Genomic DNA, 15,182 nt, shown 5'->3' with positions numbered 1-15,182 from the left:
CTAGAAAACCCCATTGTCTCAGCCCAAAATCTCCTTAAGCTGATAAGCAACTTCAGCAAAGTCTCAGGATACAAAATCAATGTACAAAAATCACAAACATTCCTATACACCAATAACAGACAAACAGAGAGCAAAATCATGAGTGAACTCCCATTCACAATTGCTTCAAAGAGAATAAAATACCTAGGAATCCAACTTACAAGGGACGTGAAGGACCTCTTCAAGGAGAACTACAAATCACTGCTCAACGAAATGAAAGAGGATACAAACAAATGGAAAAATATTCCATGTTCATGGGTTGGAAGAACCAATATTGTGAAAATGGCCATACTGCCCAAGGTAATTTATAGATTCAATGCCACCCCCATCCAGCTACCAATGACTTTCTTCACAGAATTGGGAAAAAACTACTTTAAAGTTCATATGGAACCAAAAAAGAGCCCACATTGCCAAGTCAATCCTAAGCCAAAAGAACAAAGCTGGAGGCATCACGCTACCTGACTTCAAACTATACTACAAGGCTACAGTAACCAAAACAGCATGGTACTGGTACCAAAACAGAAATATAGATCAATGGAACAGAACAGAGCCCTCAGAAATAATGCCGCATATCTACAACTATCTGATCTTTGACAAATCTGACAAACACAAGAAATGGGGAAAGGATTCCCTATTTAATAAATGGTGCTGGGAAAACTGGCTAGCCATATTTGAAAGCTGAAACTGGATCCCTTCCTTACACCTTATACAAAAATTAATTCAAGATGGATTAAAGACTTACATGTTAGACCTAAAACCATAAAAACTCTAGAAGAAAACCTAGGCAATACCATTCAGGACATAGGCATGGGCAAGGACTTCATGTCCAAAACACCAAAAGCAATGGCAACAAAAGCCAAAATTGACAAATGGGATCTAATTAAACTAAAGAGCTTCTGCACAGCAAAAGAAACTACCATCAGAGTGAACAGGCAACCTACAAAATGGGAGAAAATTTTTGCAACCTACTCATCTGACAAAGGGCTAATATCCAGAATCTACAATGAACTCAAACAAATTTACAAGAAAAAAACAAACAACCCTATCAAAAAGTGGGCGAAGGACATGAATAGACACTTCTCAAAAGAAGACATTTATGCAGCCAAAAAACACATGAAAAAATGCTCATCATCACTGGCCATCAGAGAAATGCAAATCAAAACCACAGTGAGATACCATCTCACACCAGTTAGAATGGCAATCATTAAAAAGTCAGGAAACAACAGGTGCTGGAGAGGATATGGAGAAATAGGAACATTTTTACACTGTTGGTGGGACTGTAAACTAGTTCAACCATTGTGGAAGTCAGTGTGGCGATTCCTCAGGGATCTAGAACTAGAAATACCATTTGACCCAGCCATCCCATTACTGGGTATATACCCAAAGGATTATAAATCATGCTGCTATAAAGACACATGCACACGTATGTTTGTTGCGGCACTATTCACAATAGCAAAGACTTGGAACCAACCCAAATGTCCAACAACAATAGACTGGATTAAGAAAATGTGGCACATATACACCATGGAATACTGTGCAGCCATAAAAAATGATGAGTTCACGTCCTTTGTAGGGACATGGATGACACTGGAAATCACCATTCTCAGTAAACAATCGCAAGGACAAAAAACCAAACACCACATGTTCTCACTCATAGGTGGGAATTGAACAATGAGAACACACGGACACAGGAAGGGGAACATCACACTCCGGGGACTGTTGTGGGGTGCGGGGAGGGGGGAGGAATAGCATTAGGAGATATACCTAATGCTAAATGACGAGTTAATGGGTGCAGCACACCAACATGGCACATGTATACATATGTAACAAACCTGCACATTGTGCACATGTACCCTAAAACTTAAAGTATAATAATAAAATAAAATAAAAAAAGAGTATATGCCTAATGGGTTTATTCAATTACTCATTGGAAGATATGGGAATAGAGACAGATATATAGATTTATAAAAGATATACACCGGTATAGATATATAGATGCATATACATATCTACCAACATATATGTCTATGCATAGATATTTACATATGAATATATGAATATATATTTATGTATATAGATATCTATATATAATACAGAACAATTTCTACTATCTTGTGGCAGAAACGTCCTTTCTAAGGAGGACATGCAGGAAATGAAGAAGCCATAAAGTTTAATTACGTTAAGAGCTTTGAAAGTTACATTAAGAACTAAGGCACAGTAAAAGACACTGTAAGAGTTAATGTACACATAACAAAAAATAAATACTTTCAACTTATAAAATAAAATGGAATACTATCTATAAAATATGAAGAATTTCTACAAATCTGTAACACATGAAAAATTATAAAATGATAGTGAAACAATTTAAGAAGAAACACAAATGAACAATAAACATATTAAAAGTTCAAGCTTACCAATAACCAAAGAAATACCAATTAAAATAACTTTTGATTAGATGTGCAATGACTACTAAAATCCCAATTCAAATGAACAAAACTATTCTACAGCAACACAATATAAATGGAAACAATTATGCAAAATAGACATGGGTCTAGAATCATTTTGAATCCTTTTAACTTTTAAAATAGTTAACCAACCTGAGCCACTTTAATTGAATTCTGGGTAGAGCCACCAGCATGATATTCAACTTTGAATTTTTTCACGAGTTCATCAAACCTATAAGGAAATCACAGTAGAAAAAAGTAAGTTACTTTCTGTGAGTTGCCACAAAGTAAACTTTTCTGAGAAGAGTATTAAAACACAAATAGTAAAATTTTTAAATTGTTTAAGTATGTTGAATAAATGAATTGAAATGCCTTATAACTAAAATACTAAATTTCCACATTTAAGAAATGTTTTCCATAAGTGTACAACTATAAGAAATTAAGAATTTAAAACAGACTGTCCATAATTAGCCATTAAACAGAAAGTAAAAGTAATAATTAATAGATTGCCAAACGGAGGTCACGTGCCAAATCGGTTAAGTCAAAATCAGAATCCCAGTCTCAGAAATACTTGTTACTACAAACATACAGAAATCAGTGTGTATTTCTCCTCATTCCAGACAATTACTAAGAGAGTTTTCTATAGAAACTAAACAAAATTTCACTTAATGTTACCGTTGGAATCAGTTCAAGAAGTATGAAAATTATAAGACCTTACACTTCAAAAGAGATGAAGTATATGTTCATTTCCTCTTCCACATCTTACTAAACGTCAAAAATATGTTTTATATATAAAAATAAACAAAAGTATAACAGCACTGCCTGTAAAGCAAGGAAAGAAAGATGCCACAAACAGACCTATGTAATTATATGAAAAGATGCAACTAGAGAATGATACCGTTTCTATACACTAACTTAACAATTACTGAAAAATTTTTGAAAAATCAATAGTTGGATGGATTACCTGAGCAATCAAATATGCATGGGTAAAAACTAAGATAAAAACAGAAAAGTTGAAATTTTTAAGAAGACCAAAAAAGTAGACAGAAAATATAAGAAATTAAAAATATGAAATAAAAATTAAAAGGTTCAGAGAATTTATTAGGTAGTCCGAGATCTATTTAACAGGAAATACAGAAAGGGAAAATAGAGATTATGAAGAGTAACAGAGAAATGTTGGAAAAAAAAAAAAAGGTGAAACATAAATATGGTCAGATTTTTCCAAACATCAAGCAGTTTTACAAGGGATTAGGGACTAGGACCCCATACTTGGACACATCTTGTTTAATCTCTCATATTAAGATAAAACCCTAAAAGCATATAATGTGAAAAACAATAATTACCTTAAAAGGAATAAAAATCAGACTAATACTTAACTTCTCAAAGAATACCGGATGCTAAAAATATAATGGAGTAATGTATTCTATGCTGAGAAGCGAGGAAATTTTTGAAATTAGAAATTTTCAATATGCACTCAAATTATCAGGTTAATAAGGCAAAGTAATATTTAATAATCCTTTATCCTATGTGGAAAAAATTACTAAGGAGATGTGCCAACCTCTCCCCCCACCAAAAAAACAGAAGAAAGATGGAATGAGGTTAAAAGAAAAGTAGAGTGGTGTATGACTTTGAAAAAGAGAGCCATAAAAAAGTTAAAAGCGCCCATCATACATTATTGCATGCAAAGTTCTCCCTTTCATGGAGAAGACTCCATAAATATTTCAAATTTTAAAAATCAAGTTTTTAAAAAGGTTTTAAATATATTGTTGAAGTCATAAAGTCAATCAATAAAAAATCAAACTAAAGCAAATATAAGGAAAAATAAAAAGGCAAAACAGTGTAAGTGCACTACATTCTTCATCTTCCAGTACAGAGTTCACAGACATTGTATAAATTTGTTAATTAAAAATAAGCATAAATTCATTATTTAGACTTACCATTGTAAGCTAAAAAATTAACTTTTTTTTTTTTTTGGAGAAAGAATCTTCGTTTGTCACCCAGGCTGGAGTGCAGTGGCACAAACATAGCTCAATGCAGCCTCCACCTCCTGGGCTCAAGGGGTCCTCCCGCTTCAGTCCCCTAAATAATTGCTGGAAATACAGGCATGCGCCACCACTTGGCTAATTTTTTTGTATTTTTTTTTCTGTAGAGACAGGCTTCACCATGTTGCCCGGGCAGATCTCGAACTCCTGAGCTCAGGCAATCCTCCCACCTCAGCCTCCCAAAGTGCTAGGATTACAGGTGTGAGCCATGGAGCCAGGCCCCTGAAAACATTAACTGTTAACAGTATTTGCATCTCTACGGAGTTGATATAAAAGGATTTTTTTTTACTGGTGTTTATAGTTTACTTTTGTTTTTTATAAATTTCTCTAGGATAAGTAAAATAAATGTGCAAATTTTAAAAAATGAATGTCTTGGTGCTGTAAATTCTTAGAAACTTTCTGTTCTAAAAAAAAAAAGTGAATGTCTGTGTAACCACTACCCAGGTTAAGAAAAAAAACACTGGACTGACTTAGAAACCCCAGTATCTTATAACTATCTCTCATATATAATATATACATATATATACACACATATATATACATACACACACACACACACTCTCTCTCTCTCTATCTACAAGTGTCCTTACCCTGTTGTTCTTCATGACTGCTTTGGTCGTTCTTGGTTTTTTGCACTCCATGTAAGTTTACAACTAGTTGTCAAACTCCAAAAACCAACTTGTTAGGATTTTTTTTTTTGAGACAGTCTCGCTCTGTTGCCAGGCTGGAGTGCAGTGGCGCGATCTCGGCTCACTGCAGCCTCCAACTCCCTGGTTCAAGCGATTCTCCTGCCTCAGCCTCCCAAGTAGCTGGGACTACAGGCGCATCCCACCATGCCCAGCTAATTTTTCTATTTTAGTAGAGATGGGGTTTCACCATGTTGGCCGGGATGGTCTCCATCTCTTGACCTCGTGATCTGCCTGCCTCAGACTCCCAAAGTGCTGGGATTACAGGTGTGAGCCACCACGCCCAGCCCAACTTGTTAGGATTTTAACAGTGATTGCACTAATTATCTATATCTATGCTGGGAAAAGTGATATATTTCCAATATTAAATCATCTAATCCATGATTACAGTATCTCTCAAAGTTTCATAATGTTTGCCACAAAGCCTCCACATCTTTTATTCTGATCACTACTTCATACTTCCTATGTTTTAATACTATTATGATATTGTTTAAACTTAATTTTTATTTGTGGCTGACATTTAGAAACATTCCTTATATCAATTTTTTCCAGCCAAGTTTCCAATATTTAATTAACTCCAATGATTTATGTGTTTTTAATAAACTAAACATCATTATCATTTGTGAATAAGGACAATTTTTTCCTCCCCTTTCTTGTGTTAGTACAGAGACTACAAGCTCTAGCATAATATAAATAGAGAATAAATAATAGTAGGTGGAAATGGGCAAATTTAGTCTTGTTCTGAATTTTGGCCTGAGAGATCCTGATGAATAGCAGAATTAGTTAATTTCCCAAAATTAGAAGTCTTCGAATAAGTGTTTAATTTTCCACCTTGATGTAGTTTTACTATATGTATGTGTTGCTTCTACTTAAGTGTTAAACATTTTTAAATGTTACAGATTTAAAATAGATTTATTGATAGGTATTTTCCATGTTATTTCAAACGAGAAGTGTTAATTTATGAAAACTTATGCACAATGTAATCTTTTTGTGTAAACAAGATTACCCAATATACATGTCTACTGAAAAGAACCTGGAAGAATACAACCAAGGTATTAACAGTAGTTATCGCCAAATTAGGAACAATTATGGCTCTTTTATTCATCTGTTTAGATTGTGCAATAAGCATATAAACTGTTTTATAATGAAAAATCAACTTCATTTTATAATAAAAGAACATAGCAATTTTCCATACAATTATTTTAAAAGAACCATATACAGAACAAAGCTGAATAAAAAACAAGAGCAGAGAAAGAAGTGATTCTGAACAAAAAAGTCAGGGAAAGTTTAACATCTGAATTGAAATCTGACAGTTAAGGGAGAAAAAAAAAACTCAGGGTTGAGGGTAAAACAATAAACATGACGTATTCAGAAAAACCAGTTAAACACAGACTAAAATGCAGGTCAAAATCAAAGTAGTAAAAACTGACAAAGAAAAGGTAACTGTCAGGCTAATAGGTGTAGACATTATTCTGAAGGCTACTAGAAATTATTAAACTCTATTTAGCAATAGTGTGAAAAGTAGACTTTTTAAAAATGATGATAACACTGGACAGAGTAAAGATAAGCAGACCACTGCCTTTAGAATAGCTCATATGAAAGACAGGATAGAGAGACGAGACCAAGGTAAGGAATCATTCCGAAGTTGAAGACACAGGATGTGATAAAGAAGTGCAAGTGTGGAAGAGGGATGATAATTCTGAGGTTGCTAGTTTGGATAACCAGTTGGACGGTGTTAGAAAAGAAATACAGGAGAGAAGAAAACTCATAAGAAGGAAAAGGAACTCCTAAGTAGCCAACTAACAAACCAAGAAATATTTATCTTTAGGAGACTGATTGTACTGTGGCAAGACTAACAGGTGTTTAAGGATGAAAGAGTTTATGATATCATTACATTTTATGGGAAACTTCTATATATTTTCCTTACATGACTTTTTCCATAGGAAATAAAGTATGGGAATTTTCGTAATTTATAGATTCCTTCTTACTTTCTCCTTTTGGTTGACATTCTTTGTCTGAATGGGGTGGCCATATAAACACCTCAATCAAAAGCCTGACAGAATTGGAAGGACAGTACCTGATCCATTTTTCCACCACAAGCCTACTATAGTAATTATCATTGGAAGAAATTTAATAAACTTTGTAATATTATAATTATTTATGTTACATTATTACAGGAAAAAATTATAACAAAGATATGAATATAGTAATATTAAACAAATGTACAAAAATGACATTAAAAATAAGCAAATTAAGATAAAGTTGAAAGAACACAAAATATAAGATATGAACAGCTTATGAAAGCTGAAATATAATATGGGATGTCCTTATACTAACTGTTCAACAAAATGATCAATAAATTCATTCGCTATAATTATTTTGTCTTTAAAAATTAATTTACTGTCCTCCCACCTGTCTAAAACACAGGTCTAGGACCTCTGCGACTTTTTCTTTTCAAGAGTGATGGTGTTTGTTACTGATCTATACTTCATACACCCCTCTCCCTTTTTTCAGTCTCTTAAACCTCCCCACTACCTCTGCTCTCCAAATATACAGACAAAGCAGCAGAATAAATGTTGGAATATGATGTTTATAACTCTGCTTATAAGAGATTTGAATTCTTACTATGTTCTGTCTCCTAGCAATTCTGAAGGTACAGCTTATTTGTGATTTTAATTGTATCTGTTGTTTTGAGGAAGATAAGAAAATTTAGATTCATTATCCTCTAAGTTCAGTTTAAATGGCTTTTGATGGTATAAGTGGCAGCCTAAAAACTAGAAGATCAACACAGCAATCAAGGATATATTAAGACCGTGTAAGATAAAAATAGAAATATGTAGAATTAAATACCTTGTGGTTGGAAACTAAATGAATTAAACAAAAGGCAACTATTGTAAGTTATATTTAGGATGCATCTAGAAAATGTATCCTGAAAAGTTAGAAAAACAATAGAAAAAGTGAAGAGAACAATAAGGAATACAAAAGGGAGAGAAGAAATTTTAAAACACAAATAGCACTGTAATCTTTAATGTGTCATTTTCTCCTTATCTAACACGAAGAAATAAAAAAGACTTCATGATTATACCCTTCAACATAGAATCATTTATTCCTATATGAATAAAAGTACTTATAAATAAGATATAAGAAGAATTATGAACAGGAAAATGTCCACAAAACCAACACTTCATAATTTCTAGTTCTACCTAAAGGCAATTGCTTTCCATTTTCACAGAAACTAAAGCCACTAAGTTATTTCAAACTCAGGGGAAAGGGGGGGGTAGGAGGGAAGGAGAGAGAGAGAGAGAGTGAGCATTATGAGAGTGTGTGTGCGCTCAGCATATTATTAGGAGAAGAAAGAAGACCTCACGTGTTAACATCAGCACAGCATAAAAACAACATTAACAACTTTTGAACGTTTCATAGATTGATGTATGAAGAATAGGACATGTGATTAAAATCTTTACAGTGAAATTCCAAAAATTTAACTTCCTTAAGAAAGCATTCATAACTGCCAAGTAGAATTTCTGATGAAGTTCTTCCTTAAACTTCTCATCTAAACAAATAATTAAAAACATAAGTAATTCTAAACAGATTATACTTATTAAGATCAAATGTTAATAGAATAACACAGGGGGGAATCGACAGGCAAACTGTAAAATTCAAAGCTTTGAAATCTTTTACCACAAATGTTTGGTGAGGTTTTAAAAAACTCAAGTGTCAGTTTGCTAAAAGCCAAAATAACATTTTCCACATGCGTTTATATTTAAGCATATTTTTAAAAGATGGAAAAAGTAACAGTCATTCAAAACTAAGGTTAAGCTATTAGTTCATAAGGATCGTAATTTAAAGACATTTCTTGAACCTCCAATTTTATTTTTTTGATAAGAAAGCAATTTTAAGCATGTATTGCTTAGATAAGCCCTTATTCAACTCTAATATGTTTAAAGGTTTAATTATTCCCATTTATAACTCTGAACATGAAGATCATTGTACCTAAGATAATCAAATATACTGCTGAAAAGCATTTTGTATATAAGTATAGATGATTAAAATAAAATGAATTATTCCTAAATTTAGATGCATGATATGTGCATTAGGTTTCTACCCATTGTAAGAACACAATAAAATTTCACTAAACCAATTTATGATTTTCATTAAATAGTAACTGGTTGACATTTAGTTTTAAATCATAAAAAGTCATATGTAAGCAAAAGAAAAATACTGCAGGACAGTGGTTCTCAAAATTAGATGGGTAATCTCATGGTAAACCTAGAGCATCACCTACACATCCACAGGCAGGTACTTCCAAAACACAAATTATACACTCCACCTCCCTTACTGGTTTGCTTTCAGCTGTTATTTCTACCAGAGTCCATGGTTTATAATGGGCCTGAGTTTCTCTGACCATAGAAATATTCCAGAAACATATGTAATAGATAATAGAGTAGTTAAGCAATAACTAGCTAATCATTTCTCTCTACCAAACTTCAAAAAATATCACTCATTGGAAATACTCAAACACCTAAAATCTCTTATAAAAACATAACATATGGAACTTCCGATTCTGGGTAGCATATACTGCATCACAGCCAACATTCCTACTGATGACACCTAGGAAGGCCATATAAATCATAAGTCACATTGTTAATGGTACCAAAGAGCTCTGAAGCAACAAGGACAAAGTGGATAAATTTCCAGAGAGGTGAGACTTGTTCACAGGGGCAGGCCAGAACTGGCAGCTTTTTGTTCCACCTGCCAACATTTGCAGCCAGAAGCATGAAGACAGAGAAACAAAATTTGACATTTTCCAAACCTAAAACACACAGCTAGTTTGCCCCAAAACACATTTGTTGAATTCTGAAACTGAATGCTAAGTTAAAGAGGTTAACCAAAATAGTTCCAAAAGCAGAAAGTTCTCCGAGTCTAGCAGTGCTTACAAAGACAGGACAAGGAAAGAGCAACTAAAAACATAATAGGCAAAAAATGAAAGCCCTAGAAGGAGTGGAGAATAAAAATAAGGATCCGTGGCACATTTCCACTGGGGTTTGGGGGGAAGGATATACTTATACTGGTTACATGTGGAACCTGAAAATTCACACTTTGTGCTTAGCAGAAGATGATGATAAGGAAGGGGGCAATAGGGGGAAAACAGTAGGGATTTTAGCAATTACATAAGGCTGAAGTAATAACATTGGAAACTTCTGAGGTCAGTTTGGTACCCTCATTCTGGTGGACTGTTTCAGAGCTGAGACCACTGGTATCAATTAAAAGTCCTAGAGGTTCAGGCTCTAGGAATAGAAGCAAATTCAGTTCAGGCTTGACTGAACTGTCAACACTGAAAAATCAACTTTCCTAGCTTAACCCTTAATTTTTATTAAGGTAATAAGCTCTCCCCTCACTCCATATCAGCCTCATACAGAAAAGAGTGAACACTCTGGTAGAAGATACAATCTGAATAATCTACAATTCGTATATAAAGTGTTGGTAAATAATAATAAACTGAAAGTTATAACAAGAGGTAAAATAATTTGACTAAAACACAAGAAAGAAAAAAGCAAGAGAAGAGTATCTGCCTACTACTTAGACCCAGACATGGTTATAGTCACAGGAAGTATGTGCAGAGCTGAGAAAATAAAGTCCCAGTTCTCTGGCTGGATTACCAAAGCAGAGAGCTCCAGGGAACCACAAACTACTAGGACTCTTCAGACATCTAGAAAAAGTGCAAAGACTCAGCAAAGAAACAGAAGATAAAGAAGATAAAATAAAAATATTAGAATTTAAAAATTCAATAACTAGAAATTTAAAACTAACTAGATGGGCTTAACAGTAAAATGAAGAAGACTGTTAAGAATCAGTATACTTAAAAATAAATCAATAAAAATTTTCCAATCTGCAGGACAGAAAAAGGATTTTTTAAAAAAATGAAAAAAGACTCAGACCTATAAGACAACACTAAAAGATCTAAATTTGTGCATGAGTAACAGAAGAAAAGAAGTGCAGTGCAGAAAAAAAAAATGAAAAAATAATGGCTTGACCAGGCATGGTGGCTCACAACTATAATTTCAGCACTTTGGGAGGCCAAAGCAGGAGGACTGCTTGAACCCACGAGTTTGAAACCAGCCTGGGTAACATAGTGAGACCCTACTTCTACAAAAAAATAAAAATAGCCAGGCATAGTGATGCATGCCTGTAGTCCCAGTTACTCAGGAAGTTGAGGCAGGAGGATCACTTCAGTCCAAGAGTTTGATGCTGTAGTGAACTGAGATTGTGCCACTGCACTGCAGCCTGAACCACAAAACAAGACCCTGCTTCTAAAAAAGGAAAAGGAAAGGAAAGAAAGAAAAAAAAAAACAATGGCTTAAAAATTTCCAAATTTGATTAATGACATACTCTTAACAGATTCAAGCTCAGAAACTCCACACAGGATAAGCAAACACAAAATCCACACTCATACACAAGAGAAGAACACAGAAAGTGGAACCAAGGGATATACCAAAATTTAAGTGGAGAAGCTGCCAGCAAAGAGGGATGGAAACAGCCACCTGTCAGAAAAAAGAGCTAAGGGAGAGGTGAAGCTGTGGGAGTAAGGGAGGAAGAAAGGAAAGGAGGAAGGGGGGAAGGGGATAGGTCCAAGATGGCCAAATTCCTCACTACAGACATATAAGATCAATTTAATATCAATCTATGATTTCCTATAGTGGAGTCATCAGGGTAGGCAACATTCCTCAATGGTTAGAAGCAAAGGCTCTGGTGTCAGACAGACCTGGCTTTAATTCCATATTCATCTAATTGTATGACATAGGGCAAGTATAGCTGGCCCTCCATATCCGTATGCTCCGCATCCATGGATTCAACCAACCATAGACTGAAAATATTTGGAAAAATATGTACTGAACATGTAAAGAGTGTTTTTCCTTGACATTATTCCCTAAACAATAGAGTATAACAACTACTTACACAGCATTTACATTATATTAGGTATTATAAGTAATCTAGAGATTATTTAAAGTACATGGGAGGATATGCATATGTTATATACAAATACCACAGAATTTTATATCAGGGACTTGAGAATCCTTGGATTTTGGTATCTGAGGAAGTTCCTGTAACCAATTCCCCATGAATACCAAGGGACAATTGTAATTTAAGTTCTCTGAGATTAGGTTTCCTCATTTGTAAAACATAGCATTAAAGACTATTTCTTTTTGTGTTCCACATATCTAAGCATAGTGCCTGATGGATAATGGGTACACAGAAAAAAAATTGATGAATGAATGGTTGAATGGACAAACTAAAGAAGGATTAAATGAGAATTGCTGCTGCTATTGTTCTTAGATTTTTAAGAACATGTACACTACCAACCTATACAAATTTTAACAAAACTAGATTTCCCTTGAATATTTTTAAAATAATTAAACATTGATTTGGTTTGTGCTTGTATCCCTGTTATAAGCACAATTTTATCCACTGTAAAAAAGAATTTCTATTCTCTGATGAAATTCTTTTTCGTGTATCCCTGTTACCTACTGCTTTTTAGAGAAATTTCACTCTAAGTCATAAATTTTCGATTAACACAGATATGATGTTACCCAGCAAGAAAAAACAAAATCAAATTTCTAAACAAGTGAGATGAAATAAGGTGCTTATACTTGCTTCCCTTGAGTATGTGTGTATATAGTGCACTATTCCACTCTTTCATTTCATTTACCTTGAACATAGTAAGCACTCAATAAATGCCATCAACTAAGTTTATAATTGTGGAAAAATAACTTAGTTACTGATTTTGCAGAAAATTTTCAATTGGGCTACCACCTTAAAAAAAAGAAGTAAATGACTGACATCTTTAATATTTTTAATTCAAACTTCCCAATACTTGTAAGACACTTGATACAAAGCATTCTCAATCCCCACTGTACTAAGTAATGAAGAAAATAATCTATTCAATAACCCGCTAAACAATTAACCAAATGTTACAGCTATACAAAACAAATATGAATCACATAACAATGTAAATTCAAAAGTATACAGATATACAATATTATTTTTACATTACTGCTAATACAATTCTCATTTTGACAATACCTTTTTTTTTTTTGAGACAGAGTTTCACTCTTGTTGCCCAGGCTGGAGTGCAATGGCGCCATCTCAGCTCACTGCAACCTCCGCCTCCCGGGTTCAAGCGATTCTCCTGCCTCAGCCTCCCTAGTAGCTGGGATCACAGGAACCAGCCACCACACCCAGCTAATTTTTTATATTTTTAGTAGAGATGGGTTTTCACTATGTTGGCCAGGCTGGTCTCAAACTCCTGACCTCAGGTGATCTACCCACCTCAGCCTCCCAAAGTGCTGGGATTACAGGCATGAGCCACTGCACCCAGCTTGATATTTTAAAAGCAAGGATTTTGAAAATTTATCAGAGTAGAAGCTTTATCTTATGCATGCCTTTCTAGCAAAAAAAAAAAAAAAAATTAAAACCAATATGAAAAGTATTTAGATACTGGAAATACTTTCTTTCATCTTCCAAATACTACAAATAAAGAAAACCACAAGTTTGCTGAAGTTTAAAACATCTGGGGTATATCTTAAGATACTCATTTTTAAAAGCTCCATATTAAAGAATAGCCTGAAGGGTAGATGATATATCTGCTCTAAAACTGAAAGTGTGTTTTTAATCCTATTGAATATAAACAGGCTTTTTTTTTCTTAAATGGGGGAACTATAATCCACATGCAAAGTGCCGAAAGACAAAATATTCCATAAAAGGAAACTTTAAAAATACAGACTAGCGTTCAATTTTAAAATAATCACAAGAGTATGTTTTTACTGAGATATTAACAACTATAAGTGTCAATAATCCTTTTGTAACTGCTAACTGAAAAATACATACGTGATTATCTCATTATTGTGTTTCATATCTTCTGAACAGGTTATAAATATACTTTTGTAAAAGATGTCCCCAGCTGTAAACTCTCATAAGATAAACAGAAAACTGAAGATGCATCTTTATTATGCATAAAGTTAATACTAATGCAAAAGCAAGTTTCATAACAATATCATTTGCCAAAATATACATTATAGAGAAATGATATCAAGGCATGGTACATGAGATCCTTAAACTCATATTTCCCACAGAATTTAAAATAAAACTGCCTGCCATGCTTATGAATTTGAAAAAATTATTCCTGGTTTGTTTTTTTTTTTTAAACAAAAACTCACACTAGACTCAGTAAAATGTGGAATATAAATTCCTTTCCTTTTTTTGAGACAGGCTCTCCCTCTGTAATGGAGGCTGGAGTGCAGTGGCACAATTTGGGCTCACTGCAACTTCCGCCTCCCAGGCTCAAGCCAACCTCCTACCTCAGTGCCACAAGTAGTTGGGACCATAGGCACGCAACACTATAACCAGCTCATTTTAAAATATTTATTTTTGTTAAGAGATGAGGTTTTGCCATGTTGCTCAGGCTGGTTTTGAACTCCTGGACTCAAGTGAGCCACCTGCCTTGGCCTCCCAAAGTGCTGAGATTATAGGCATGCGCCACTGTGCCCAGCCTGGAATATAAATTCTTTCCAGTACAAACTGGATTTCAAAAGTAAAGCACTCTGAGAAAACCATCAACAGTCCATTTGAAAGCAAAAACAGGCTGGGGGCGGTGGCTCATGCCTATAATCCTAGCACTTTGGGAGGCTGAGGTGGGCTGATTGCCTGAGCTCAGGAGTTTGAAACCAGCCCAGGGAACAAGGTGAAACCCCATCTCTACTAAAATACAAAAAATTAGCCAGGCATGGTGGTCCCACCTGTAATTACTCAGGAGGCTGAGGTGGAAGAATCGCTTGAACCCAGGAGATAGAGGTTGCAGTGAGCCAAGATCATGCCACTGCACCCCAGCCTGGTCGACAGAGCAAGACTCCATCTCAAAAAAAAAACAAACAAACAAACAAACAAAAAAAAAAACAGAAAAGAAAAGAAAGCAA

General features: G+C 34.4%; 1 protein-coding gene across 3 annotated transcripts in view; it reads right to left on the bottom strand.

Annotated features, from left to right (window-relative positions):
• The window catches only part of ADK (adenosine kinase), a 581,536-nt gene that overhangs the window by 421,360 nt on the left and 144,994 nt on the right, over window positions 1-15,182 (bottom strand). For all 3 annotated transcript variants that reach the window (XM_003271274.4, XM_003271273.4, XM_003271272.3), the window contains exon 4: window positions 2,637-2,715. In XM_003271274.4, coding sequence (XP_003271322.1) covers window positions 2,637-2,715 — 79 coding nt within the window. The remainder of the gene's footprint in view (window positions 1-2,636; window positions 2,716-15,182) is intronic.

The sequence above is a fragment of the Nomascus leucogenys genome, chromosome 18 (genome assembly GCF_006542625.1).
Source record: "Nomascus leucogenys isolate Asia chromosome 18, Asia_NLE_v1, whole genome shotgun sequence".
Classification (NCBI taxonomy): domain Eukaryota; kingdom Metazoa; phylum Chordata; class Mammalia; order Primates; family Hylobatidae; genus Nomascus; species Nomascus leucogenys.
Note: the sequence above shows the minus strand (reverse complement) of the source record. Positions and strands in the feature narration are given on the sequence as shown.